The 27,525-nt window shown below is 41.2% G+C and overlaps 1 protein-coding gene across 5 annotated transcripts in view; it reads left to right on the top strand.

Annotated features, from left to right (window-relative positions):
• TRIP12 (thyroid hormone receptor interactor 12) overlaps positions 1-13,959 on the top strand; it is a 165,562-nt gene extending 151,603 nt beyond the window's left edge. For all 5 annotated transcript variants that reach the window (XM_024210928.3, XM_024210912.3, XM_024210944.2 and 2 more), the window contains 5 exons: positions 3,164-3,328; positions 8,541-8,654; positions 10,956-11,050; positions 11,336-11,439; positions 12,596-13,959. In XM_024210928.3, the coding sequence (XP_024066696.1) occupies positions 3,164-3,328; positions 8,541-8,654; positions 10,956-11,050; positions 11,336-11,439; positions 12,596-12,792 (675 nt within the window). In that variant the 3' untranslated portion in view covers positions 12,793-13,959. The remainder of the gene's footprint in view (positions 1-3,163; positions 3,329-8,540; positions 8,655-10,955; positions 11,051-11,335; positions 11,440-12,595) is intronic.
• Positions 13,960-27,525: the final 13,566 nt, after the last annotated feature.

The raw sequence follows: 27,525 nt of genomic DNA, 5'->3' as shown, positions 1-27,525 counted from the left end.
CATCGTGGAAAGAATGAAAGAGCACCCAAAAACTGAGTTTTGGGATGCATCTTGAGTTGTAATGATGCCTTAAAGGTACATCTTCCACCTTTTGGTGACGACCATTCCATCAGATTTCCGTGTACCTCTGTGGCCTTATTGAAGAATGGATCTATCTCAGATACTTGCAGAGCCACCAGCTGGTTTTTGGTGTACACATTTTCCCAGCTATCATGTATGCTTCTAGAACAGATGCAGTCTTTGTTGAGATTGTTTTATGATTTGTGCTGAATTTACTTTGAGTACCCTCCTTCATAATTGGGGTACTGCTTGGGAATCTCCTAACAGGGAGCACCCATAGGGACAATATTTTGAATGAGAGGTTACTTACTTTGTACAGTAACTGGAGTTCTTTGAGAGGTTTTGTTTCAAAAGGTGCTCCATTACCTACCCTCCTTCCCTGCTTCTTGAGTGTCATTCTCTGGGACTTTGTGGTTGAGAAAGAACTAGAGCACCGGTGGCCTGCTCTTCCCTATATACCTTCGAACTGGCATAGGAACGTGTAGGATGCAGGCATAGACTTGTGGACACTGCTGACAAAATCTCCAAGCGTGCACAGGCATTTGCACATTCTGATGTGGAGCCACCCATAGGGACAAAACATCTCAAACACCGGTTACTGTACAAGGTGATAACCTCTCCTTTCCAGATAGCTAACCTCTCTGCTTTTCCAATTACACACATCAAGGATTACACTGAGCATGTGCAAACTCCCTTTCAAATAACTTTTTTTAATTTAATTTCCTCCAAAGGGCTAATAGGCATCATGCACTCTTTTGTGGTAACCTCAAGCATTGGAGATCCTGGTGTGATGACCTGAGCCCTAGTTTGACATCACTGTGTGCAAAAAAAAGATTGCCAGAATATGTTAACTTTAAGAAAAGCATGGGTTTTTTTCCCCCTAGGGACTATATTTTGAACCCCAAGGTCGAATGGCTCCAAATTTGGTTCACTTAACAGAACCCCACGTCCCCATGAGGAACACCAAATTTCATGGCAATCTGATTGTGTGGATTTTAGAGAACTTAGATCAGTCAATCTTTAAAAGTTGATCTTAACCTTAACTATAGCAGAGCTGTCACTTAGCTATAGTAACATTCCCCCTGGTATGAAAGTACAGCATTAGCATTCAGTGATAAACTTTCTCATCCTCCTTCCCTTGAGTTGATTCAATTACCTTGTTTAAGGCTTACAGGACCTTGAAAAAGGAATATTTGATCAGATGTGACATGTATTTTCTCTTTTTAGGTGTATGCTTAATTGTGCCTCAAGGGGAAAAGCTGTTAACAAGCATCACCATCTCAGTGCCACATGTCAAAGTACATGAGCCAGTAATACTGTAGTCATGTTTTGATACTTCCAGAGATGAGTTAACAAGCAGTTTTTCTCTTACACAGTAGTGCATGACCTTTATTTTAAAGGTGTCAACAAAATTAATGCTAGAAAAACCTATTAGTGATGGAGTTGTAGTTTGAGAAACCTGTAGTCTTTTAGCCTTAGTCTGCTTATGTTATGAGCTAGAGGTGTGATTCTCAGCTCTCCTACACATACTCACACTAGCTCCCATCTGGGCCGGTATGCTAAAAATAGTAGCACAGCTGCAGGAGCAGCATGGGCTAGTCACCTCAAGTATAAACCCACCTCAACCTCCTGGTACTTGAACAGCTAACTTGTGCTGCAGCTGTGGTAGACACCATTATTTTTAGCATGCTAGCTCAGATGAGACCAAGTTCCAGTATGTCTATGTGATCTTGGAATCACACCTCTATCTCATAGGGTAGGCATATGCTTAAATAACAGATTTTAAAGGTGAACTGAAGGGCTTCCCTGCACTGCTTTAGATGTTAGTGATAGCATCAACTGTTGAAAGAAACTCAGAACAGCGCACTTGGGTCTAGTCAAATAAGTAAAGGTGGAAATGACTTTCAACTGTGATGTCTTGTTTCAAAATGTGTAGGTCTATGCATGTTCTGTTAACTTTAAAATTCTAAACAGTTTTTACTAATTTAAAACTTTAGTTCACCTTAAAGGATTTTTTTACACCAGGGCTTCCTTATCTTTTGCAAGAAAAGTCCCTATTAAGCTTTGAGTACCCAAAATGCTAAGCTTTTATTGGGCTACTTAGTTCTGTTTTTCTTGTAATGCAGCAAAGGCACCTCCTGTGTTCCTTATGAAACTCTTTATGGAAACCCATGGTGTAATCTGTTAATTTGCAGATTTGTGCAATAAATATTCGTACTCAGTTTTGTTTTGTTTGCACATGTCCTTCACAATATGTGTATTCTTGGACTTCTGTGGATTTCTCCACTATCAACCATAAATATCAACAACATTCTATCGAGGAGAATCGTGGTAGACTTTTTACATGTGTGCTCATTTTTTTAGAATCTACAAACTTACCTATTCCTCACATTTAGAAAGGTGTTTCTTTAAAAAACATACTTCGATGCAATTTAGTTGCCAATAAGTTGGCAGCAAATTTGGTCCCCAACTCCCAGTAGGAACTAGTAGTACTCCCTTTGACCTCCTGAGTTATGATCATGTATTGTCATGCACATGAGAACTTATTATTAGATGCAGAAGTTTCTCTTCTCTCCCCCGATGCTATTTTAATTTCTCAACAGTAAATAGATTGAAAATAGTATGTATGCTGTATTATAGCTCTCATTTACTGTAACAAATGTCTCATCAGAAAATCAATGTAATTCTTGGTGTTTAAATTGATGGCTTCTACTCTTTTTTTAGACTGTTTTTTCGTCTGCTTTAAAATAAAGGCCTGTTTTGGTTTTTTTCACATCAACCTTTACTAGCTGGCTGATTCTTCTTTAAAGTAACTCCAGAAACATCAGCAAAACTATGCTTCAGCCATCTTCCAGACTTGTTCGCAGTCAAGGCAGATGTTGACTATCTTGATTCATTAACTTTTAATGTATATAAAACAAGTTAAGATTAAAGGGGAACAAAAAGTACTGTAATCTATATCTGATCTGTTTCAATCATTGTACTGCAATGAGTATCGTGTATTTAGTAACCAATATTACAAGTGTTAGAATGCTAAATAATTTGTTGATAAACTAACGTAAGTGACTGAATTCTCACTGGCTTTCATTTTCAATTTTTTTAGACCAAAGAAAGTTTACAGAATGCATTGGAAGCCCTCAATATGAATGGCTGCTTAGTGGACGATCTAGGGCTGGATTTCACATTACCTGGGTTTCCGAATATAGAGCTGAAAAAAGGGGGAAAAGATATACCTGTCACCATCCACAATTTAGAAGAGTATCTCAGAGTACGTAAAAGCAAAGCTGTGACTTTTAATTTTCACACAACTCTTCCTATCTTATAGTTCAAAGTAGTTTATTTTAAGATATATTTTAATTGCTTTTTTTTTGCAAATTGGTCATAGCAGTAGTACTTTTCAACTGGTTGCTTCTGTTTGTCTGAATGCCCTGATAAGAAATTAGCACAAATACTTTGAGTGTCAGTAATATACAACTCAACTAACTTTTAAGGAAGTTTTTGTGCTGTAGGAGAATCTGTTCCTTAAGGTTTCAGAAAACTTATTTTGTATCCATGGAAAATGTAGTCATAAATGGCATGATTTTTCACTGGGAGCTGTGGGTTCTCAGCACCTCTGAAAACAAAGCCAGAAATTACTGGGCCAAGTATTGAACCAATACTTTGAACTAGTAGTGCAAAACACTGCTACACGAGATTATTGGCTTCTGAAATGACTTTAGGACTGTACCTCTGCAAGGCAGACAGTATGTGGAAGGCGAATCTTCAGAATTCTGCATGAATCACTTTTTCGTCCACCCTAGCAACCGGTTTTATAAAATCTTATGTTAAAGGCATCAAGAAAAATAGCACTCATGTTCGCTTCAGTACTTGCTTCTACAGAATGTTCCAGATGGTAATACATGGTAGTAGATAGAACACCCCCAGTTTCCTACTGCACAAAACCAAAGTAAACTTGCAACTTTTAATAAGCAATACAGATGCTCCCCGACTTATGCAAGCGTTCCGTTCTAGAACACCTTGCGTAACTCAAATTTTGCATAAGTTGGAAACATATCTCCGACTATTACGCCAAAGAAACCCCCAAAACCTATTTCTAGTTTATGGAACTTTTTCCGTAAGTGCAGATTTGCGTAAGTCAGGTCTTGCGTAACCCTGGGAGCGTCTGTATCAGAAATGCTGTGGTGATCAGTTTCCAGCACTTGTGTTGGGAAGGGGGAGAGAGGTAATACACTTAGAAAATTTAGTTATGGGACTTCTGCCTGATCATGTACGTAGTCAAGTTTTCCACTCCCATACGTTTGGAGTCTGAGTGCTTTGTCCATATGCATGCCACCATGCATTTGAATTCAGATTATTTTGACCAGCAGTGTCCCACTGAGGGACTTGTACCCCAGGTGTTCTTGGGTACCCCAGGTGTCCTCGTGCCTCCAGTTGAGGACGTAGATGGTGAAGCAACGCTAACTGCCCCTCAGTTCCTTCTCACCATTCATGACTCCGTCACAACCCTGTAGAGATTGAGCCTTTTTGCTCAGTGTGGCCTTATCACTCTGTGTAAATAGGTAGTTGAAGTGATTCCATATTTCCATTCCACTGTAATTTTGTGTGTGCCTTGTGCACAATTTTCAGAGAATGTTTTCCCTCACGTTAGGGTGGCTTGAGCACCCTTTGCCGTTGCACACCACTGCATACTGGTGCAGGATGAAACTGCCCCCAGCTCTCCCACGCCCGGCTCCTCCTTACCACCAGTGAAGGTTGTTGCAGCACTTTCAGTCTTGCTATCACAGGTTTATTTACCTCATTCTTTGTATACCGCTTGTTTGCTTAGTAGTGGTTAGATACAGCGTATAGTTAATCTTAGTGATAGTTTTCAACATTTAGGCCCCTTTTGGGCCAAATTTGATTACCTGGACCAGAACTGGAGCCATGTCTTGCTCTCCAGAGTTAAGTCCTGCTTGTTGTGAGCCAGGCTGATGCCAGTCAGTGACCCATACCCCAGCTGCCTAAATTGTTTGGAGTACCACATCAGTGACAAGCGTCGCATTTGTAGAGGGTTTAAGCCTCACTCTAAAAAAAGATAGAGCAGTGAGATTTAAGCATCTTCTTTATGGAGACAGCATTTCACCTCCATTGGAACAGTCGTGTTCAGAGCGTATTCCAAAAGTGGCACCATCAGTACAGAGTGCATCTCCCAAGATGTCTTTAGCATCACATTCTGTGTCTCTGATAGTGAAGAGATGCAGACCTCATTCAGCAAGACCTTCGGTACTGAGGCCACCTAGAAGCAAGGACACCAGGAGGGGCTCTGAAGGGAAGTGTTCCCCCGAGAGCTCCTCTGCTAAAAGGGGGTTCATCAACTCCAGAACCTATACCAGATCAGTCATGGCTGGCCCCAGAAGTTGCTATACAAAGACACTAAACTCAAGACCCAATTCTGGTACTGACAACGCCAAAGATGTATGCTGCCTCCAGAGAACTGCTTGATCTTTTGGTACTGGTATCTCCTGTGGTATAGGAAGGGTTTTGGCTGGTACCAGAAACTAATTCCTAGACTGGCTCTGCAACAGTATGCAGTACCTAAGAGGCCAGTACATTTTAGGGGCAAGCCTGGTACCACCATCCCCAAGTTTGACTTTATCTGTCTCCTGTCCACACAGATTCTGCTCCACCGCTATTGCGGGACTTGGAGTTATCTTCATTGGATTCCTAAGTGGGGTCTTGTGACACATACTAAAGGGGAAGCTTACCCTCCATCAGTATGGTCCATGGATGTCACAGCAGTCTCAGCACTGGCCACATTACAAGGGGCAATGGCCTGCGCAACCATGGGGCCCACCACCACATCAGTGGCTTTAATAGACACAGTTGGTTTGCCTCCCCTCACCTTTGAGTTGACTTTCAAGGGTGCACAAGATCATCAGCACCACAGTCAACGTTCTCAGATGCAGCTGCAGGTTACTCAAACAGTTCCTCCACCATCAAAGGCAGATTAGTCATTGCCTCAGTGACCTAGTGCATTGTCTTCCTCAAGACCGTATGAGGCTGTATAGAGATGAGCTATTCACCACTGGAGGATTACAGGCTTACCAATAACTTCTTAAGAGTGGCTTTGGTGCTAAACATTCAAGTGGAAGAGATCTCTGAGAAATCCAACAAGCTAGTGGACATGTTAGCCTCTCTGGCACTACTGACTGACAGAGCAATTGTGGAGCCACTCAAAACACTTTGACAGACTCCTTCTTCCATATGGCTAAATGGACAGAGGGGAAATACTAGTCCCTCCTAAGCATTTAGAATAACTCTACTCTCACCGTCCCCCAAGCTCTTTGGTGATGGCAGCTGTTAATGAGTGTGAGAGACAGGGCACCAAGTGCCGACACCAAAGGGTAGTAAAAAAACAAAGATGCTGGATTTGTTTGCTTATAAACCTTTTATTTGTCGGGAGGCCTACAACTTAGAATTGCGACTCAGCAAGTTCTCCTAAGTTGCCACAACTTCCCCCTATGGGAAAACATCCTGAAGTTCAAATACCAGGCTACTGGAGGACTCCAGGCAGGAGTTCATTCTGATGGTCGAGGATGGCAAGTGGTGGCTTGGATGCAGCAGACTCAGCAGCTCAGTCCATGGTATCTGTCCTATGAGGAGGTGCTCATAAATGCAGTCTTCCAGTCTCCCTGCTGAAATACAGCAGACCATCCTAGACTTGTTCTTTGAGGGTCCCTTCTTCTTTCTGGAAAAGATGGGATGATAGGCTACATAGCCTAAAAGATTCCAGAGCAACAATAAAGTCACTTGGAATCTTTACACCAGCAACAAAGAGGAAGCAGTTCCAGCCCCAGCAGGCTCACAGATATCAGAGCTTTATACCTCAGCCCCAAGACCTGCTGAGAAAAAGGGGCAGGAATTACAGGATCATCTCCCCCCTCCTCTGCAACAGTAGGTTCCTCTCGACTAGCAGTCCAGTCTAAGCATGAATTTTGATGGGTTCGTCAAGGGCAGCATACAACTACCTACAAGTGCATCTGTTCCTATCCATATCTTTGCCAATCTCCTATCGCACTTCCTTCGTGTTTGGATTCATATCATATAGTATTGGAGAGTCCTAAGCCCAGTGGTCCTAGGATATTTTCTTCAATTTGTTTCTATCCCTCTTTCCCACCACCCTTCCATGTCCCTCTTCAGGGACCACTCTCACAGGACGGTTCGTGGAGGTCCAATCTCTCCTAGCAGGGCTTAGAGGATGTTTCTCTGTTCGGGGGGGGATTTTATTATTCCCAAAGCAAAAGGTGGTCTCAGACCTATTTTGGATCTAAGAGTTAAACAAGTACCTGAAGAAAATAGATTTTGTATTCCCTGGAATAGGATGACTAGTATGTTGCCCTTGATTTAAAGGACACTTGCATCTATATAGTGATCTATCCAGACCACTGGAAGTTTCTCAGGTTCATAATGAATGGAATCCACTGTCAATTTTTTCCTCTTCTTTGTATTTACTTTCTGTGAAGTCCAATAAACTGTTAAACCTTGTGGGATAATTGGGAGTAAAATTCTCCCAGGTTACTCTTCTCATATTAACAGTCACATTATAAAACCAACCCATGCATATCTAGCAGGAAAAATTATTCAGTAGAATAAAGATTTCTGAAATAGAAATCTTCAGAAGGATACATTTTCAACACAATGCTATTCCCTGAGGGAAAAAATAACTAACTTTATCTAGATTTTGATGATAGATTATAGGTGTTGTGCCGTTCAATGTTCTGACCATAGGAAGTATGACTTACACAACTTTTTTTAATGTACCCTCTTTAATAAACCAAGCTTAGCTGAGCACTTTAAATGCTTAATAAATATTTTCCTCAATTTTGGGGAAATATTATACATGGTGTTCTAGCTTCATAATGTATTTCAAATGAATTTTTAATAGGATTTGAATTGGAGTCGGGTGTCTGATTTCGAAAGCAGGGGAACATCTATTTGTTAGCGTGACAAGTACATCTGGAAGACTTACTGTTGTACAAGAAGATATATCCAATTTCTATTAAACTAGTTAAGAACAAATTCTCTGTTTTAAAATGTCTCACTCTTTGCACATTTGTTAACTTTGGGGGTGAGGTGGAAGGATTATACAGGTCAATATTTTACTATCCAGTTGGTTCTTAAATATATGCCGTAACCAATTTCAGTTAGATTTAGAGTGACATATTAGTCTTTGGGGGAAATTCGTTTTCCCTTTCCAGGTACAACTGTGTTGCATTGGTACAACAAATATGCAGCTGATGAGTGGCTGGTGTTGGGCTGGTGAGAGGCGACAGAAGTGGGGCAACATTGTACAGCACCTACTCAATCAAGCTCAGGTTCACACATCTTTATGTGGACATGCGGTTATGTTCCTGATTCTTTTGTCAAGTCGTCATATCCCGAATATTCACCTAGCTTCTCATAGCCTGTTGACTTATTGTGTGTGTTTGTTTGTTTTACAGCTGGTTATATTCTGGGCACTAAATGAAGGTGTTTCCAGACAATTTGACTCATTCAGAGATGGATTTGAATCAGTCTTCCCCCTCAGTCATCTTCAGTACTTCTATCCTGAAGAGGTTGGTAGATGTGAATTTGTAACTCCTATCAATCAGTTATGTAGATCAATATTAATCTACATTCTTATCCCCATATTTAGATATGGACAGGTTATTGTGCAATTCTCTCACAAATAGGGTGATATATTTATGAAACTCATGTATCAAGACAATTCAGTGAATTTTAAACTATGTACTTAAGTTTGTCATGTAGAGAGACTTCTGTATGTAATAGTAGTTCTAATTAGTATTTCTGGTGGTGGATTTTATTTTCTGCAGTATCAAATTTAGTATATTGTAACTGTTTTCCCCCAAAGAAAGTAATACATCCACCCTAAATACAAATTTATTGATTTCACATATTCCTAGTTTTGTTGGAGGACATTCTAGGAATCAAGAAACTTCATAACTATTTCTTATTCTATTCTGGTAGCAACTACTGGTTGTAGACATGGACCAGGACCCCATTGTATAAGAGAAGAGACAGCAGGTGGTTATAGTTGGATGTGGGAGCACAAGGAAACAGTGAGACAGTACTGATCAGTATGGTAGGCAATGGACACAGCACACCCGCTGCCTAATCATTGTGAAGGTTTTTATAGGCAATGGAGGGACTTGAAGGGAGGCAATGAGGTAGCTTTGTGGCCATTTACAGGGAGATTCTTCCAATGGCTAGGGGCAGCAGGGGAGAAAGCACAAAGGTGCTTGTTTAAAAATGTAACGTGGGTAATGGAGCCTGGCATCCTACTAGAGGCAGGAATTGACATTTTGACAGTGTACCAAGAGATGATGGGCAGGATTGGGATAGGCTGTAAAGGAGAAGTGTGTGTGGTGGGGGGGACTCAGTGTTCTTCAAAAAGAACTAGATAAATTCATGGAGGATAGGTTCATCAATGCCCATTTGCCAGGATGGGCAGGGATGGTGTCCTTAGCCTCTGTTTGCCAGAACCTGGGAATGGGCGACAGGGGATGGATCACTTGATTACCTGTTCTGTTCATTCCCTCTGGGGCACCTGGCATTGGCCACTGTTTGAAGATACACTTGTTCTCCACTTGTGAGGTACTCCCTTCTCTTCTTGTGTCATTATATAATGCCTGCATCTGTAACTTTCACTCCATGCATCTGAAGAAGTGAGGTTTTTTTACCCATGAAAGCTTATGCCCAAATAAATCTGTTAGTCTTTAAGGTGCCATCGGACTCCTTGTGGTTTTTGTTGGAAGATAGGATACAGGGCTAGATGGACCTTTGGTCTGACCCAGTATGGTCGTTCTTATGGGGTGACAGACAAAACAGGTAGGGGAATGATCTTTGCAGCAGCATTTGGAATGGATATATGTGGGGCAAGATTGCAATTGTCAATATCCTCACTTTCTGGAGTTGTAGTAATTGCAGTGAGAGCCTGGATAAGCATTTTAGATTAGTGGATGGACAAGAAAAGCCGTATCTTAGATAGGTTTTCTCTTTCTACATATACTGTTACCTCTAAATTTCATGAAGAAATGGCAAAGGAGCTCGGCTGAATTGCTGCATTTTAGTTTTCCCCTTTATGCTTTGCATGGTGATGTGGGGTTCCTTTAAAGTTGAGACATGTAGCTGCTTATTCTGATTTTTTTTTTTCTATATTTCTTATTGTGATCGTGCTTTTACATAGAAGTACCACCGACTGGCCAAAGTTGAACTCCATTCTCAGCTATCTACAGCATCACACTGTTTCACTCACCATTGGGAAGGGAGATTCTCCCACTGTTATGGTTTTGTCCTTTACTCTTTATGTAGTGCTGTATTTTGTTCTTCTGTTGGTGAGCAACAGTATGAAGTGGTACAGATTGTCTTTCGGGATGCATTTTAAATTGTTGGCAGCAGTCCCCTCCTGTTTAAAAGTCTCTGTTGGGGAGTGCACCTGAAATGGGAGGGAACGAAGAGATCTAGAAAAGAAGTTTGGGAGAGAAGCTATCTACTTCCCTGAAATTAGTTGTACAAGACTGGTAAAAAAGGTTGAGAGATAAGTACCCAAATGTCATTGAAATTCAGGCTTGGCTAATTCCGATAGCCTGAGACACAAGTTTGGACCGCTTCCAATTACAGGAAGAGATGCAGCCCACTAGTAGCGGGAGGTCTGGAGATGTCAGGATCCAGTAAATGAAGCTGCTATTGGGATGGGGCTATTAAAGTCAAATGAGCTCTGTAGTCTTGCACAATTCAGCAAAGGTAACTTTCCTGAATGTTGTTCCAGAAAATAGATTCATGTTTTAATCAGCATGTGCGGTATTCATTCTGCGTCAGCACTAGGAAAAAACTGTTCTCTCTGCTTAAATCTATAGTTGGATCAGCTCCTGTGTGGCAGTAAAACAGACACTTGGGATGCAAAGACATTAATGGAATGCTGCAGGCCAGATCATGGTTATACACATGACAGGTAATATGGATTTGATATTAGGAGACCAAATGTTGAAAATTGTGCATCTGATTAATCTTAAAATACACTAAATACCTTTTGTAGTTGCTTTACATGAAATGATGCAACACATCTTACACATTTTGGGAAGAAACAGATTTTTGATAATAAAAATAGCATTTATAATTTACGTAGTCTGAGCATGAGAGCATGCTTATTAATGCTGAGATATACTTTAAAAAAATAATTGTATCTTGTAAGGAAAAGAATAAAAAACTAACATCTGTTTTTGTTATTTCTTTTTAGTCGAGCTGTGAAGTACCTGTTTGAAATTCTTAGCACTCTTGATAGTGAGCAACAAAGATTATTTCTCCAATTTGTGACTGGTAGCCCTAGACTGCCAGTAGGAGGTGGGTATATTTAGTAGATATTGCCATCATGTCTGCACTTGCATGTATAATCAGCATAGCTAATGCATTTCTGAATCATTCAAAACCATTTTTGTTTATTTCACTTCTGTAGATACCTATAGATCTGTCTATATCATTTTCAAAACTTGAAATGTCAGTTAACAAAGAAGTTTGGGGTGCTATAAGCTATTTGGAATAGTTCAAATCAAATAATTTTTGAAGTTTGCATTAATAAATGATAGTGTCTTGAATAGTAATATTAATAAAAAATTTGCTTGATAAACTTTACAAGATAGAGACTATAGATTATGTACAATATTTCATAGCTGATATCAGTGTTGGCAGATATTGTGCTACATGACACAGAATAGTCCACATTCAAATAAATTGTTTCTCTTTTGGGGAAAAAAGCAGTTCGGTGTTCATGGTTAGTTGTTGACCATGAGACAACTTGTAATAAGTTATAGCGGGCCAAATCATAAAATGGCAGTGTTTTTCCTTACAGGAAGCACAGTCACTAAGACTTCCTTTCAAGAAATGAGACTATATATGTAGAAAAATGGATTCTGAATCCTAAAATGCAAAAGGCTATAAAAAGAAGATGCTTTTTTTGAAGGAACAGGAACAAAGGGGAAAAATGAGAGAATATTTGATGTCCTTGTTCGGAATCTGCCTCTTGATATTCAATATGATCATGGTTACGCAGGCGTATGTTTTAAAAAATCAAATTAATTGTAGATAAAATAGCTTTTTCCAGCTTCCTTAACTGACTGATTGCTTCGTATATAAAAATGAAATCTTTGTGTATATGCTTCAGCTCTGCTTACATTCTTTAGTTTTCATGTATAGATTGCAGCAGTGTGCTAGTGCTGAAGATCCAAAAAGTGAAACGGACCTGTCTAGTTTGATTCTTCACACTAACTAAAAAGCAAAAATTAGTTGGCATAAATTGAAAGTACATCTAGCTTTTTACTTCCCATTTAAGGTTGTGGTAATGTGGAAAATATTCTTAAGCAAAGGTTGAAGAGTCATAATTTAGAGTGTGAATTGTGTTGAATTACAGTCAGTTTAATAGTAGGTTAAACACTTTTCTTAAGAGAAGCAATTTTCCTATTATGTTCAGAGAAATACAGTGGATCTTTTCTCCTCCTTTCAGGCTTTCGAAGTTTGAATCCTCCACTGACAATTGTACGCAAGACATTTGAGTCTACAGAAAATCCAGATGACTTCTTGCCCTCAGTAATGACTTGTGTGAATTATCTCAAGTTGCCGGACTATTCAAGTATTGAGATAATGCGAGAAAAACTCTTGATAGCTGCAAGAGAAGGGCAGCAGTCATTCCATCTTTCCTGATCACAATGAAAAATGCAATGTCTGCCTGTTACAGCAAAGAGAAAATCATGATTCTTTTCTAAATGTATCACCTGAGTCAAGGAAACGTGTTACGCCTTCTTGTTGTAGAAAAACGGCTTGCAGATTATAAACAAAGACACTTGGTTGATATTCATTAAAGGCCCAATGGACTTAAAGTGATCAGGCCCTAAAAAGTTGTTGTGACAAGGTTTCTTTAGCAAGTTCTTGTTTAAATTATCATTTATTTGATGAGTGAAGTTTTTAACTTGCTTTGCTGTGTGAAATTTAAAAAAGGGATGTTTTTCCAGGCTGGAACAATAAATGTCGCTGTGCAGTTTAATATCGGGCTGTGTGTATCCATCTAGCTAAGTCTGCAGTTTTTTCCTCCAAAGACAAGTTTTGTACATAAGTACAGAAATTAAAATACACATGTATTTGACAAATCTAGTTTAGTAGACTAGTTCTGTGTACCTTCACATGCCTCTGATTTTTCCCTTCCTCTTGTATTGTCTGATGTGCAATTCACTTGGTTCTTTTTTGTGTGCAACACTCAACAATTGTTACATTTTGGTTAGCATGGGCATTTATTGCTCCATGTTTTCTCTCAAATTAAGATATAATTTAAATTTTACTGAATTAAAAATATATATTGTCAATATAATTCAGCCTTTGTAATTAGGTAGAGCTTAGTTTTAACGTAGTAGTAGGATATATTGGCTACAGTCTTTACCAGATGACACTCTAGAACTGTTTACACAGTGATTCAGGCAACAAAAGCCTCTTACCCAGAGGCTGGGAAGAATTCCTTTCTTTTGTGTAGTTGAAAAATCAACAGATTGGGCTGGCCATTATTTATTATTATAAGGCCAGAACATTTCAAATTGATGTATAGTTTTTTAAAAGACAAATTAGCAGTTTTATTCCCTGTTCAAGTAAACAAAAATTTCTTATTCTTGACTTAAGTTCATGTTTACTTTTCTAGCCTCCCTCTTTGCCCCCCAATGCTAGCTTGGAACAAACAGTTCAGCCTTTGTCTTTTGACACAGATAAAGCACCTGTAAGCAATGCTCTGTCCAACTGTTTTATGTGCTGATTTCTCAAATCTGCAATAATTTACTTCATCAGGTTAATGTTTTTACCTGAATATAAATAAAAAAGTTTGCTTCACCTTTTTGCTCATAGTTTTGTACTGTATGCATAAGTTCAATTGTGTAAATTATTTCAACACAAGTAAATCATCTTAAATCTCCTTGGCTATCTGCCCACATGTTGTGGATGATTTACTATTAAAAGAAGAGTTTGTAAGATCTGCTATTTAACTTAGATAATGGTGGATAAAGAGGAAGGAAAAAATTTCCTTTCTATGGGTTCAAAAACAAATGGACTATTCCAAACATTCCTGAGATGCACATGCTATAGTTCATCTCTATGAAAATCTGATAAATAGCTAATTACTTTATTCAACTTTGAGAAATCAAAATTAATTTTTCAGTGCATAGCAATTGTTGAAAACTCTGGTTATAATCAGTTAAAATTTCCCCTAAACGAATAATTTTTTTTATTTAGCTGAAAAACTTGTACTTTGAAAAAATGTATTTCAATACATGTAACTGACATTCTTTACAGTTAAAATTCACAGAATTACATGTGGGTGCTCAAACCAGGTGCCACAGAACTGTAATGCAAACTTGTCATGAGCAGTCGAATGTGAAATCATTGCACAAAGAATCTGATAACTGAGCAGTTTAACTATCATATTAAAACTGAATGAAGGCGCTTCACACTGTACATATAATATTGGTAGTGCAGAATGTGGCAAAGATTTCGTAAGTTAAAGGCAGTGTTTAAAATATGGACTGGTGTTTAAAATTGTTCTGAAAACTTGATCAAACTGAGCACAAAGATGCGTGTTTATAGTGTGTGGATAGCAACTTGTTCATTTTTTAAGGTTCTATATTTTAAAAAAACTGACTTGTGTAAAAAGCTAATATTTTGTATTAAAATATCATCTGTATTGATATTTTTTTACCCACGTTGTCTCCCTACAGAATCTGGCTTTCATTGACTTGAGGAGTTTTCAAATTTGAAAGAGCCATTGTATGATAGTTGAAAATCCATTACAGTCTGGTCCTGTGCAATCTGGTGACTGTTCAATGGCCTATGTAAAAACAAGATGTTGGTGGTCTCAGTCCATTTGCTTGTGGATGAATGTTCACTTCACAAAATTAATACCAGAGTTTAGCATTGATTGATATTTTGTGTCAGTTTCAGCGGATAGACAACGGATTGATTGGGCTTCGAAACTGAACTGACCGTAGTAGCCCTGTAGATTTGTTCCAGGGCAGTGTTGAGGCACATTGGTGAGGCAGTGTGGGGAAGTCTGCATGGCCTGTGACTGCTGTACCTCTTTTGTGGATAAACTGAAGACTGTAGTTTCCATGATGGGTAGCACCTTTCACAAGCACTAAATTTTAAACATATGTCTAAGATTTCTTCAGAAAATTATGGGGTGATAGATTATGCACTGGGGTTAACTCTTTTTTCAGAAACCGTGGGTTCAAAGAAGGGGTAATTCACACTAGGATGTGTCCACCAAATTAAATTCTAATCCCTAATGGATATTTGTCCACGTCATACAATTCAATACAATAGGCAGTCTGCTCAGCAGTTAAGCCCCTAGCAGTGTGGTTATAGTTCAGGAATAACGTTCTTTGCAATCTGAGAAATTTAGGCCTTATCTACCTGGTTAAATTGTACTGGTTTTATATATGTATAGCCCCACACTCCCCTTCCCACCCCCCCCCCCCACATACTGTGTGAATATTTTTATTCTGGCTATTTTTTATTTAGTTTACGCCCCTTTCCAAACAAGAAACTAAACTGCAAAAAGGCAGACTTATTCTGGTATAAATTTCTATAGAGGATTTTACACCTGTAACTAATCTGTTTTTTAAATTAACACCTTAGGTTACACCAGGTAGACAAGGCCTTAGAAATCCTGTCGACTCTAGACCTAGTGCTTGTCAAAGGCATTAGGCTATCACATCCTGATCTCTAAAATCACTCAATTTATAAGCAATTTGTTATAATTAAACTTGCATTATAGCTTTTAAAACTTCCCCATAAAGCATGTACAGATAACATAAAAAGAGTAAACGTATAAAGAGTAATGCATAATGGCAAATTTTAACTCATTACATTTAAAGATTTTCTTCATATGCAGATAAACTTAAGTGGGCAAACTTCTTATCCCTTTGGGTGTTTAATGTTTGCTTTAAAAAAAAAAAATTTTTTTTTAAACTCTGGGCTGGTCTACACTGGGAAATTTACATCAGCATAGCTACATGGAAAATCCACCTGCCTGACAGATGTAGCTATGCCACCTAACCCCCAGTGTAGACAGTGTTTCTGTTAACCTAGCTACTGCCTCTTCAGGCAGGTGTACTAAGTACAGTGATGGGAGAACCCCTCCTGTCACTGTACTACGTGTCTACATTGAAGTGCTACAGCAATGCAGCTGCAGCATTTTAAGTGTATACATACCCTAAGAATACATGCCTAACATCAGTGGTCACCTTGGTTTTTTTTGTTACCTCATTCTTCAGCATTATCTTGTATGTCATCCACTCAGACTGTGAGCTCCTAGGAGCATGGTCCTTGTTAATATGCTTGCATGTGAAATGCACTTCTCCATCATTAGCTCTCCCCTAGTCAAGACATTTCAGCTGTTCCTCTCTTCCTGCAGATACTGGAGGCAGTTTAGACTTGTCCAGAGTTTCAGGCTTCAGTCACACACTGTCCACCCTCAATCATATTGTCTTCACCTATGTAAACAGACTGGCAGATCAGTCTTCCTGCCTTTCTTGTTACCATCCCAGCTTTCAAAGCCAGACTCTGGGGCAGCACTGAGCAGTCATTTCTCCTCTTTCCTGCATTTAGGGGACAAATCTTTGAGGGATTAGTCACTTCCCTCAATTTTTCTCCTACCCTGAAGAGGGTAGAGATTGCCAAATAGAAAAGGTAGGCCCCAGGGAGCTCCATCAGTGACAAAACCCCCTGAAGAGCCATTGAAAGGGTTTGCACTGCAATAATTTTTCTGGCCCATAGAAGTTTGGGCCCAGATTCTTTTGTATATAAGCATTTCTTTGCTCAGAGTTGCAACTACTGTCATTAGAAGGAGTTGATGTAGGAGCCTAAATCTCCTTTTCTAAAAGGATTTAAGTATTCAAGCCAAATCCCATTGACAGTCATACCTACATATATCCTTACGTACCTTAAAAACTCTGGGCTTTGGTCCTAGTAGTACCTAGTAGCCACACACACTGTCCTCACATGCTGAGATTCCTCCAGAGGCACCTTTGGAAGGGTGGGTCAGTCCTTACCAGCAAACTCTGATACTCATTTCTGATAAAGAACCCTTGGGTGAGAAGTCTAAAAATGCTTCAAAAAATTTGCCTTAGTTTAGTCCGTATGTGTAGGGAAAAGATAACAAGTCTTAGTGGTAACTGAGGCAATTGGCAAGGAATTGGGCATCTTAGGGGATATCCCTTCATACCAGTTATAAAACCTCACAATACATGGGAATATTCTCTCCCCCCTACTCATGATACGCTTCCACTCCAGTTATACAGTGGGAATGAGCTAGACAAGGACTTCTTTACCTCTGCTCCTCCATGCTCTATGATCCAGGAGGCAACTCCTAATGTTACTAGTTTTGTGTATGGTTACCCTCCTCCCACATGGAAACTTAAGCCAAAAGAGCTAAAAATAAATGAAAACAAACCTACATAAGCTATTCATCCTCACCTCCTTTCATGATCAACTTCTCCCTTTGAGAAAGATTTCTCTGCTTTGAATTACAAACCCAAACCTCAGAAGCAGCAGCAGGTTTTCCCCATACATAATTGAAATCCTGTTGAGAAAGATGTAGCCCTCAGTTAGCGCCAGCTAGAGAGGGAGAATTCGTCTCCCTTATTCCATCAACAATATAGATTGTCCTGCAACCATCAGCCATCTTTGTCTGAGCCAGCACTGAGGTCTACCTGCTTTTACCATCTTTGATGCAATCAATCCATTGCTTCCTCAATGTTTTTCCTAACACCCTCTCCTGCCATGCTATCTTCCCCTTATGTCATCCTTTGTAGGTGTCCAAACATCATGGACTTTGACTTCCACCCTAATATTTCCATTTTGAAATCTGTCTCTTTGTGTAATTCCTCTTATGGGGTGAAGAGATGTCCTCTCCAACACCTGTAGGGCTTGAACCTACTGTCACCCATGCTTTTGCATCATGCAGCATTGCAGAGTGTGCCATTGTTCTGCACAGTTCTGGACTTTTAGTCTCCAGGAGCATATGCTTGTTATACATAACCCTGAAGATTATATTCCACGCTCCTCCAGCACTCTCCAGTCTGGAGAGTCTCTCATGTTCAAGCTCAGTCTTCTGTGAATTAGCTGCCAAGTTACTGGTACTGGTCATCTGGTTTACTCTCGTTCCATTAATCTCTGTCTAACTAGTAAACTTAACCAGGTAGATAAGGCCTAAAGTTCTTTGAGTGGCTCTGCACATTCCCACTTACGGGTTCTATGGCACTTTGCAGTACCTTGCCGTAGAACCCTCTTCTAGCAATGTCAACTAGCGCACTCTTGCACCCCACCCCTCCCCTCAGCATCCTGACACACTGAGGGTGAGGCTGTAAAAGGGGCAGAGCGCCCTCCCCACCTCAGTTCCTCCCAACCATATGCCAGGATGGATGTGAATACCTCCAGTTCTTTGAAGCTGAGAGTAGTTTTCTACAAACTTTAATTAGTGTTAGCTTACAGTATGTCAGTAATAATGAGGGTTTTTCCCAGTCCCAGGGAATGGTTGAATAAAAAAAGCTGAAAAAGCCAGGCATTTGAAAGGCTTGTTTCCTGCTGGCCCTCTTCCCAATATCAGATGACCACGTGTGGTGCCTGAACTGTTTGGGAGAAGGCCACTCACCCTCTGGCTGTCTGATCTGCTTGACTTTCACCGCCAGAGCCCACAACACAAGAAGATTCATCTACAACTCCTCCAGTTTAAGTCCTCCAAGCTAGTCCATCTAGATCTGTTTAGACTCTGGTTCCAAGCTAAGGAGTCAGCCTCAGCCCCAGTGGCCTCCATCTGTTCTGATCAACTGCAGGGTTCCAAGAAGTCGCAGCCTCTTTCAAGGATGGACTCTGTTCCTGCAGCTCCCCCAGTCAAGCCCCTGAGGAAACACATGCCCTAAGCAAGCACTGTGTGGTTGGATCCCACTGCCCGTGTTCTGGCAAAGTCAAAAATTAGTTCAGCCACCTTCGCTGGTGCCATACCTCACGCCTCACAGTGATCTCACTCTGATGCAACCCCTCTGGTTGCAGGGCCAGTGTCATTTCCAACTGCCTCTTCCAGATCCTGGAAAATGGATGTAAATGGTGCCTCTGAATGAGGACCATCAGTGCCTTCAGTTCCAGATGCTGCAGCACTGAGGAAAAAGAGGCAAAGGAGCAAGATGGTCAATGTTAGCAGTGCCTGTTCCCATGCATCAGAGCTCTCCTGTCTGTCTGATTCTGATAAGGCCACCACTGTTCTGAAGCAGAGAGCTACTCCAGCTTCAGTAATGGAGATGAGCTCATGTGTATCTTCAGATCTTCTGTCTTTTCCTGAACGGGTTCCTTTTCCAGAGAGTTCTGTCACTGTGGTGGCCCAAGTCCACGCTTCAGCTGCAGCGCATGCCCTGGATCTGGGTGTGAAGTATGTGGTGCACAAAAGGAGGCAAGTGCCCTTGGTTCCGTGGTTGTCATGCTTTTCCGCTCCCATTACAATGAAGAAACCAAATCCCATTGCTGGTCCTCTCCTGGAACACCTTCTGATCCCTCCTCCAAGGACTCCATCAGGGTCTCCACAAAGAACTGGATCCCCATCCTCCCTCTGGAATCCCTGTTGCATTCATTTTCAGCTCTGGACCCACTCCTTCAGAAGGAGGATAGAGGAAAGATAGAGACCTATAGCAAGGTTGGACCACTCTTTGGTCCTCCCCCTATTGGCATGTTCCCAACTCCCAGTGGTTAGGGAGACTAGCAGGCTTGGGGACTTATTGGGTACCACTTCAGGACCTCTTCAATTTCCTTCCTTGTGGATGCAGGGATGGCGTTTCATCTGCAAAGAATCCAAAAGTCCAAAAATCCATGGACCTGCTTTTCCTGGATCTATTGATGCTACAGCTAGTGCGACCTGTGCAGTTCCATGGTCTGGTGGATCACGTACTGCCTACTTTGGATCTAAAGGCAGATGGCGCGTGGGATTATTTCAAGTTGAAGTTGCACGAGCTGTCCGAGGCCTGTATCCCCAGAAAGGGAAAACGGTTAGTAGGCAGGAGATTTAGACCTAGCTGGATGAGCGGGCGTCTCAAAGGGGCGATTAAGAAAAAACAGAAAGCGTACAAAGAATGGAAGAGGGGAGGGATCAGCAAGGAAATCTACCTTATTGAGGTCAGATCATGTAGAGATGCAGTGAGAAAGGCCAAAAGCCGTATAGAGTTGGACCTTGCGAGGGGAATTAAAACCAATAGTAAGAGGTTTTATAGCCATATAAATAGGAAGAAAACAAAGAAAGAGGAAGTGGGACCGCTGAAGAATGTAGATGGAGTGGAGATTAAGGATAATCTAGGCATGGCACAATATCTAAATGAATATTTTGCATCGGTCTTTAATAAGGCTAATGAAGGGCTTAGGAATAGAGGCAGCAGGACAGAGGGGAATATAGCAGGGGGGGTTGACATTACCGTATCAGAGGTGGAAGCCAAACTTGAACAGCTAAACGGGACTAAATCAGGCGGACCGGATGATCTTCATCCTAGAATATTGAAGGAACTGGCACGAGAAATTGCAAGCCCCTTAGCGATAATTTTTAATGAATCTGTAAACTCGGGGGTGGTACCGTTGGACTGGAAAATAGCTAGTGTGGTTCCTATTTTCAAGAAGGGAAAAAAAGTGACCCGGGTAACTACTGGCCTGTTAGTTTAACATCTGTAGTATGCAAGGTCTTGGAAAAAATTTTGAAGGAGAAAGTAGTTAAGAACCTAGAGGTGAATGGCAATTGGGACAAATTACAACATGGGTTTACGAAAGGCAGATCGTGCCAAACCAACCTGATCTCCTTCTTTGAGAAAGTAACAGACCTTCTAGATAAAGGAAATGCGGTGGATCTAATATACTTCGATTTTAGTAAAGCGTTTGATACGGTACCGCATGAGGAATTATTGGTTAAATTGGAAAGGATGGGGATCGATAGGAAAATCCAGAGGTGGATAAAGAACTGGTTAAAGGGGAGACTGCAGCGGGTAGTACTGAAAGGTGAACTGTCAGGTTGGAGGGAGGTCACCAGTGGGGTTCCTCAAGGTTCGGTTTTGGGTCCGATTTTATTTAATCTATTTATTACTGACCTCGGAACCGAATGTAGGAGTGGGCTGATAGTTTGCTGATGACACAAAGTTGGGAGGTATTGCCAATTCGGAGAAGGATCGGGATATCCTGCAGGGAGACTTGGATGACCTTGTAAATTGGAGTAATAGTAATAGGATGAAATTTAATAATGAGAAGTGTAAGGTGATGCATTTAGGGATGACTAACAAGAATTTTAGTTATAAGCTGGGGACGCATCGGTTGGAAGTGACGGAGGAGGAGAAGGACCTCGGAGTCCTGGTTGACCGCAGGATGACTGAGTCGGCAATGTGACGTGACCGTGAAAAAAGCTAATGCGATCTTGGGATGTATTAGGCGAGGTATTTCTAGTAGGGACAAGGAGGTGCTGCTTCCGTTATACAAGGCGCTGGTGAGACCTCATTTGGAGTACTGTGTGCAGTTCTGGTCTCCTATGTTTAAAAAGGATGAACTCAAACTGGAACGGGTACAGAGAAGGGCCACTAGGATGATCCGAGGAATGGAAAACCTTTCATATGAAAGGAGACTCAAGGAGCTCGGTTTATTTACCCTAACCAAAAGGAGGCTGAGGGGGGATATGATTGCTCTCTTTAAATATATCAGAGGGATAAATACCAGGGAGGGAGAGGAATTATTTCAGCTTAGTACTAATGTGGACACGAGAACGAATGGATATAAACTGGCCGTGGGGAAGTTTAGGCTTGAAATTAGACGAAGGTTTCTAACCATCAGAGGGGTGAAATTTTGGAACAGCCTTTCGAGGGAAACGGTGGGGGCAAAGGACCTCTCTGGCTTCAAGATTAGGCTAGATAAGTTTATGAAGGGAATGGTATAACGGAATTTTAGTCAATTAGGCAATAACGTGCCATCGCTGGTAAAATGAGGGTCCGGCTGGAGAATCTTGCCTATATGCTCGGGGTTCTACTGATCGCCATATTTGGGGTCGGGAAGGAATTTTCCTCCAGGGTAGATTGGCAGAGGCCCTGGAGGTTTTTCGCCTTCCTCCGCAGCATGGGGCAGGAGCCGCAAGCTGGAGGATTCTCTGCGACTTGAAGTCTCTAAATCACAATCTGGAGACTTCAACAGCTGAGTTAAGGGAAAGTTGGTGGGTCAGCTTTTGTGGCCTGCATCATGCAGGAGGTCAGACTAGATGACCATATTGGTCCCTTCTGACCTTAAAGTCTGAGTCTATGAATCTCCTTGTGGTGCCAGTGGAGGAAACGTCCTACCTGGTATTCAATATCCTTGGTGTCAGAGCTGTCCCTTGGGTAGGGCGAATCGGGGCCGCGGGGCTCCATGCTTCGATAAAATTGGGACTGTCCCGATATTTAGCCCTTTGTCCCATGTCCCGACTGATGTATGACCAGGACACCATTTGTCCTGATATGCAGGTGAGGTGGGGGAGCGGAGTGAGGAAGCGAATAGGGAGGCGAGCAGCAGGCGGGCAGACAGCAAGGAGACTAGCGGGGAGGCTGATTTGTCCCAGGCCCCGCACCCCCAAGGGACGGTCCTACTTGGTGTTACTGCAAACCGTAAGATATCCCTCCCCATCCTGGATAGTTTGTTGCAGCCAGCCAAATCTATGGTCCAATCTCACCTCTTGTCAACCTCAATCTCTAAAAAGGCGGACAAACTATACCAGATGCCCTCTGAAGGTTTCTCGTATTTCCATAACCACCTTGTGCCTAGCTCACTAGTGGTGGCTGCTGTCAGCAACAGGGTAAGGTCTGAACAACCACACTGCACCCTGGGTGATGGGGGAAGGGGGGGGGGACCTGACACAGTGGGGAGAAAGGTGTTCTCGTCATACCTTGGTATCAGGGTGTGAATTATCTGGCAGTCACAGCCCATTACCAACTCCATCTATGTGAGATGTCACCCTTTCTCCAGGGCCTTCCTGATGATAGGAGAAGGTTGGCAAAGGCCATCTTATTGGATGGTTAGAATGTAGTCTATTTTAGACTTTTTCAAGATGGTGTGGACAAGGGACTTCAGCCTAGCATCATCACATGCCAGATGTTGGCCACAAATAGCGTTTTACACACAGGCTCCTCGGGTTCCTTCCCAGAGAATCCTCAAGTATCCAGATCTCTGAGCAGTTAGACTGGCTAGACCTCGGTCAGACCAATATTTCCTAAATGGGACCTACCACTGGTGCAGGAAACCCTGTCCACCCACTCACTTGAACCATTGTTCCATGCCTCACAGGAGGTCATCCACCCATCATTCTGTCCAAAGCCACAGCATCCAACAGAAAAACTCTGGCATAATCTGGATGTTTGTAGAGCACTAAAGATGTATATTAAGTGCACCAAACTGCCAAGCAGATCAGGCTTCTTGTTTTATCTCCTTTCATCTGAAGTATCAAAGGGTCCGGGTATCCAAACTCTGGCCAGATTGATCAAGTTATGTATTGTAGGGACATAGAAGGATCGGATGTCTGACGGAATCAAGAAACACTCCATAAGGTCTATGGTGACTTCATGGGCACAGTCTGTGCTTCTGCTGTGGAGATATGCAGGGTAGCAACACTATCCTCTCTAATATCTTTATTAGACACTATAAGGTGGACTCTCTATCATCCACAGAGGCTTCCTTCAGCAGGAGGGTACTGCATGAGGTGATCCAGAAATAGTTTGCAATACTGGCAATTAATTTCATGGGTGGGTTTTCCCTATGTTGTTCTATTTCTTTATCTCTCCATACTTCTGTTCACTGCTTGCTATTTCCCATACATATCAGATTTGAGAGAGACACTGAGCTGCTGAATGGGAAAATTCTTACCTGATTATTTCCTTTCTGATAACATCTCCCACAATTCTGCCATCTCTGGGGGGCTTCTTATCACAGTTAAATTTTGTCCATTGGTTATCTACAGTTTGTGGGTCAGTTAGTCTACTATATATAGCTTACGGGCTGGCAATGATGTTATTGTTGCTAATCATATTCTAAGAGTCATTACACAGTTTTGGAATGAATCATCTGGCAGCAAGCCAAAGAGCTGCAGACAGGAGGGGACTAGCCTATACCTATCAGAATGTTGGAGTGACTGCTAGCAGAAGGAAATTGTTGGGTAAAAATAGTCTCATTGCTGTGGGAGAGGGAGCTGAATCCTGTTCTTGTATCAGTAGACTTGTTAGCATCAATTAAAATCCAAGTCCAGACCCCGCCCCTGCTTACACGGGTCCAATCCCATTGAAGGCAATGGAGGGTTTTACAACCATGCTGAGGCAGAACTGGTCCTCAGGAATCCTTATGGTCAGTGACAGATGAGTGAATCCAACTTGACTTTCAGATCTCAGGCTGCCTCAGCAGAGGTGGCAGTTAGAAAAAACATCTCTTCTAAGCAACATGAATTAGGTGTGGAAGTCCCTGAGACAGATATTCCTGCTGCCATTTTTAGTCACTTCAGAATAGCAACATACTTTAAATACAAAACTGTTAATAGAGTATTCAAATGGACTAATGGAAATATACTGAAATGACATTACTATTTGTTGACATTAATGGCTTCTTGGGAAATATTATTTATTAATTTAATATGAATTCGTTCAGTAACGGCTGTTGCTTATATGACTCTTCCAATACTGCGGTTGATGAATAATTGTCCATTGACATTATATTGTCTATTGCTCCTTCAGCCCTAATACAACATCCAATGGGATTGTTAAATGTGTACATTGCATAAGACCTTCCATTGATATTCTTGCACATAAAACACAGTAGGAATTTGACACTGTAATTGTTCAAGTACTAAAAAACATACCTAGCAAAGTAATCATTTGATTTAATTGTGATAGTTCAGTAAATGGCTCAATGGGATAACATAATAGGATAACATGGTGACTTCATCTTCCATGTTGATGACTCATCCAATCCCTAGTTACATGGTTCCTCATCCTCATATCATTTGACCTGCATCCCTGGTTCAATTCTCCCACTCACCAAAAGGGCCGTTCACTTGACTTTGTCTTAATCAAATACAGCACATTCTCTCTCTCTCTTTCTCTCTCTCTCTCTCTGATTTCTCTGTTTGAGTTCCCCCTCTCTATCACCTAGTCTTTTAGATTGCCCATCAGCCCCCCCACCATGTCCCCTTTCATTCAGCCTTTCCGTGACTTCCAGTCCATCAAAGTTGATGACTTTTCATCTTCTCTCGGCCCTTTTGTCCTTGCCCTCTTCTATATATAGGTTGTTGATTATCTCTATACTTCACTCTCCTCCACCCTGAATTCTTTTGCCTCACTCCCCCATTGCCAACCTCCAGTTCTGACTCATGACCAACATCTGCTTCCTCCACTCCAGCTCTCACGCAGCTGAGAGCATCTCTGGCATAAAGCCTGTGGCCAGGTTAACTTCCTCCATTATAAATTAATTCTCTCCTTCAGTTCTGCCATCTTCTTAGCTAAACAACTCAACTTCTCCAACTTACTTGAATTTGTCACCCACAATCCCAGCTGCCTTTTCACCACCTTTGATTCAATCCTCAAATCCTCTGCTTCTGTCCAAAGAATAATTTTCTAGCTTGTTGCTTTCTTTCACCCCTCTCTTTGAATCCCTTTTCTGAGTCCCCTTTCTCCATTGCATCAAACATAAGGTTCTTGTCCTCACTTTCAAGGCCCTTCATAGCCTGTCACTACCCTGCATATAATCTTGCACCATCAAAATGTAGATTTCTGCCTTTCTCCCATGCTGCCCCTCATGCTTGGGATATGTAAACATGCACAAAGCTACCTCATTAACCTCCTTCAACTTCTGCCTTAAAACTCTCCTTTGTCTGTATTTGGCAGTGGGAGGGAGAACTAGGTGACTTAGTCATATCATATAACACCACTCTTTCCATTCCCCTAGTATCACAGTAACATCCTGAGGATGTTAAACATCAGCTACTAAAGTTAGACATTTTTAAGTCAGTAAGTCTGGATAACTTGCATCTCAGAATATTAAAAGAGCTGGCTAAGGAGCCTGCTCGACCATTAATGTTGATTTTCAATAAGTCTTGGAACACCAGGTGAGTTCCAGAATCCTGGAAGATGATTCAGGTAATTATAGGCCTGTCAGTCTGACCTCAATCCCAGGCAAGATAATGGACCAGCTGATATGGAACTTGATTAACAAAGAATTAAAGGAGGATAACGTTATTAATGCCGAACAACATAGGTTTAGGTTGAACTAATGATGTCTTTTTTAAAATTAGTTTACCAGTTTGGTTGATAAAGGTAATCGTGGTGATGTTAAGGCATCTGTAAGGCATTTGACTTGGTGTGGCATGATAATTTGATTTAAAAATTAGAACGATATCAAATCAACATGGCACATGTTATATGGATTAAAAGCTGGCTACCTGATATGGTTCAAAATGTAACTGTAAATGGGGAATCCTCATCAAACAATGAGTCCAATCAGGGATCGGTTCTTGGCACCACACTGGCATTTTTATTAATGACATGGAAGAAAACATAAAGCTGCCATTGATAAAGTGCAAAAATTGGGGGAGTGGTTAATAATGAAAAGGAGGGTCTCTACAGAGCGATCTGGATCACTTGATAAGGTGCATGTAAGCAAACAATATGCATTTGAATAAGGCTTAAATGTAAATGTATCATCTAGGAGCAAAGAAGTTACGCCATACTTACAGGATGGAGGACTCTGCCCTGGGAAGCAGTGACTCTGATGAAGATTTGGGGGTCATGGTGGATAATCAGCTGAACGTGAGCTGCCAGTGTGATGGTGTGGCCAAAAGATCTAATGCAATCCTTCGATGCATAAACAGGAGAATCTTGAGTAGGAACAGAGAGGTTATTTGATCTCTATATTTGCACTGGTGCAGCTACAGCTGGAATACTGTGTCCAGTTCTGGTGTCCACAATTCAAGAAGGCTGTTGCTAAATTGGAGAGAGTTCAGAGAAGAGCCATGAGAATTATTAAATGATTAGAAAACATGTCTTATAGTGACAAACTCAAGGAACTCAATCTATTTAGCCTAACAAAAAGAAGGGTAAGGGAATGACTTGATTGGAGTCTATATGCCTCTACATAAGGAATGAATATTTAATAATGGGCTCTTCAATGTATCAGAGAAAGGTATAATACAATCAAATGGCTGAAAGTTGAAGCAAGACAAATTCTGACTGGAAATAAGGTGTAAGCTGTTAACAATGAAAGTAATTTAGTAGTGACAGGCCTTAACTGTTCTCCATTATCTTCCAGGCTGTGTGCTGCATGGATATGGAGAGTATATTGCTTTTCTAAGAGCAGATCTACACTTAAAGTACTGCAACAGTGTAGCTG

This window comes from Terrapene carolina, unplaced genomic scaffold (assembly GCF_002925995.2).
Source record: "Terrapene carolina triunguis isolate 2854851 unplaced genomic scaffold, T_m_triunguis-2.0 Scaffold88, whole genome shotgun sequence".
Classification (NCBI taxonomy): Eukaryota; Metazoa; Chordata; order Testudines; family Emydidae; genus Terrapene; species Terrapene triunguis.
Note: the sequence above shows the minus strand (reverse complement) of the source record. Positions and strands in the feature narration are given on the sequence as shown.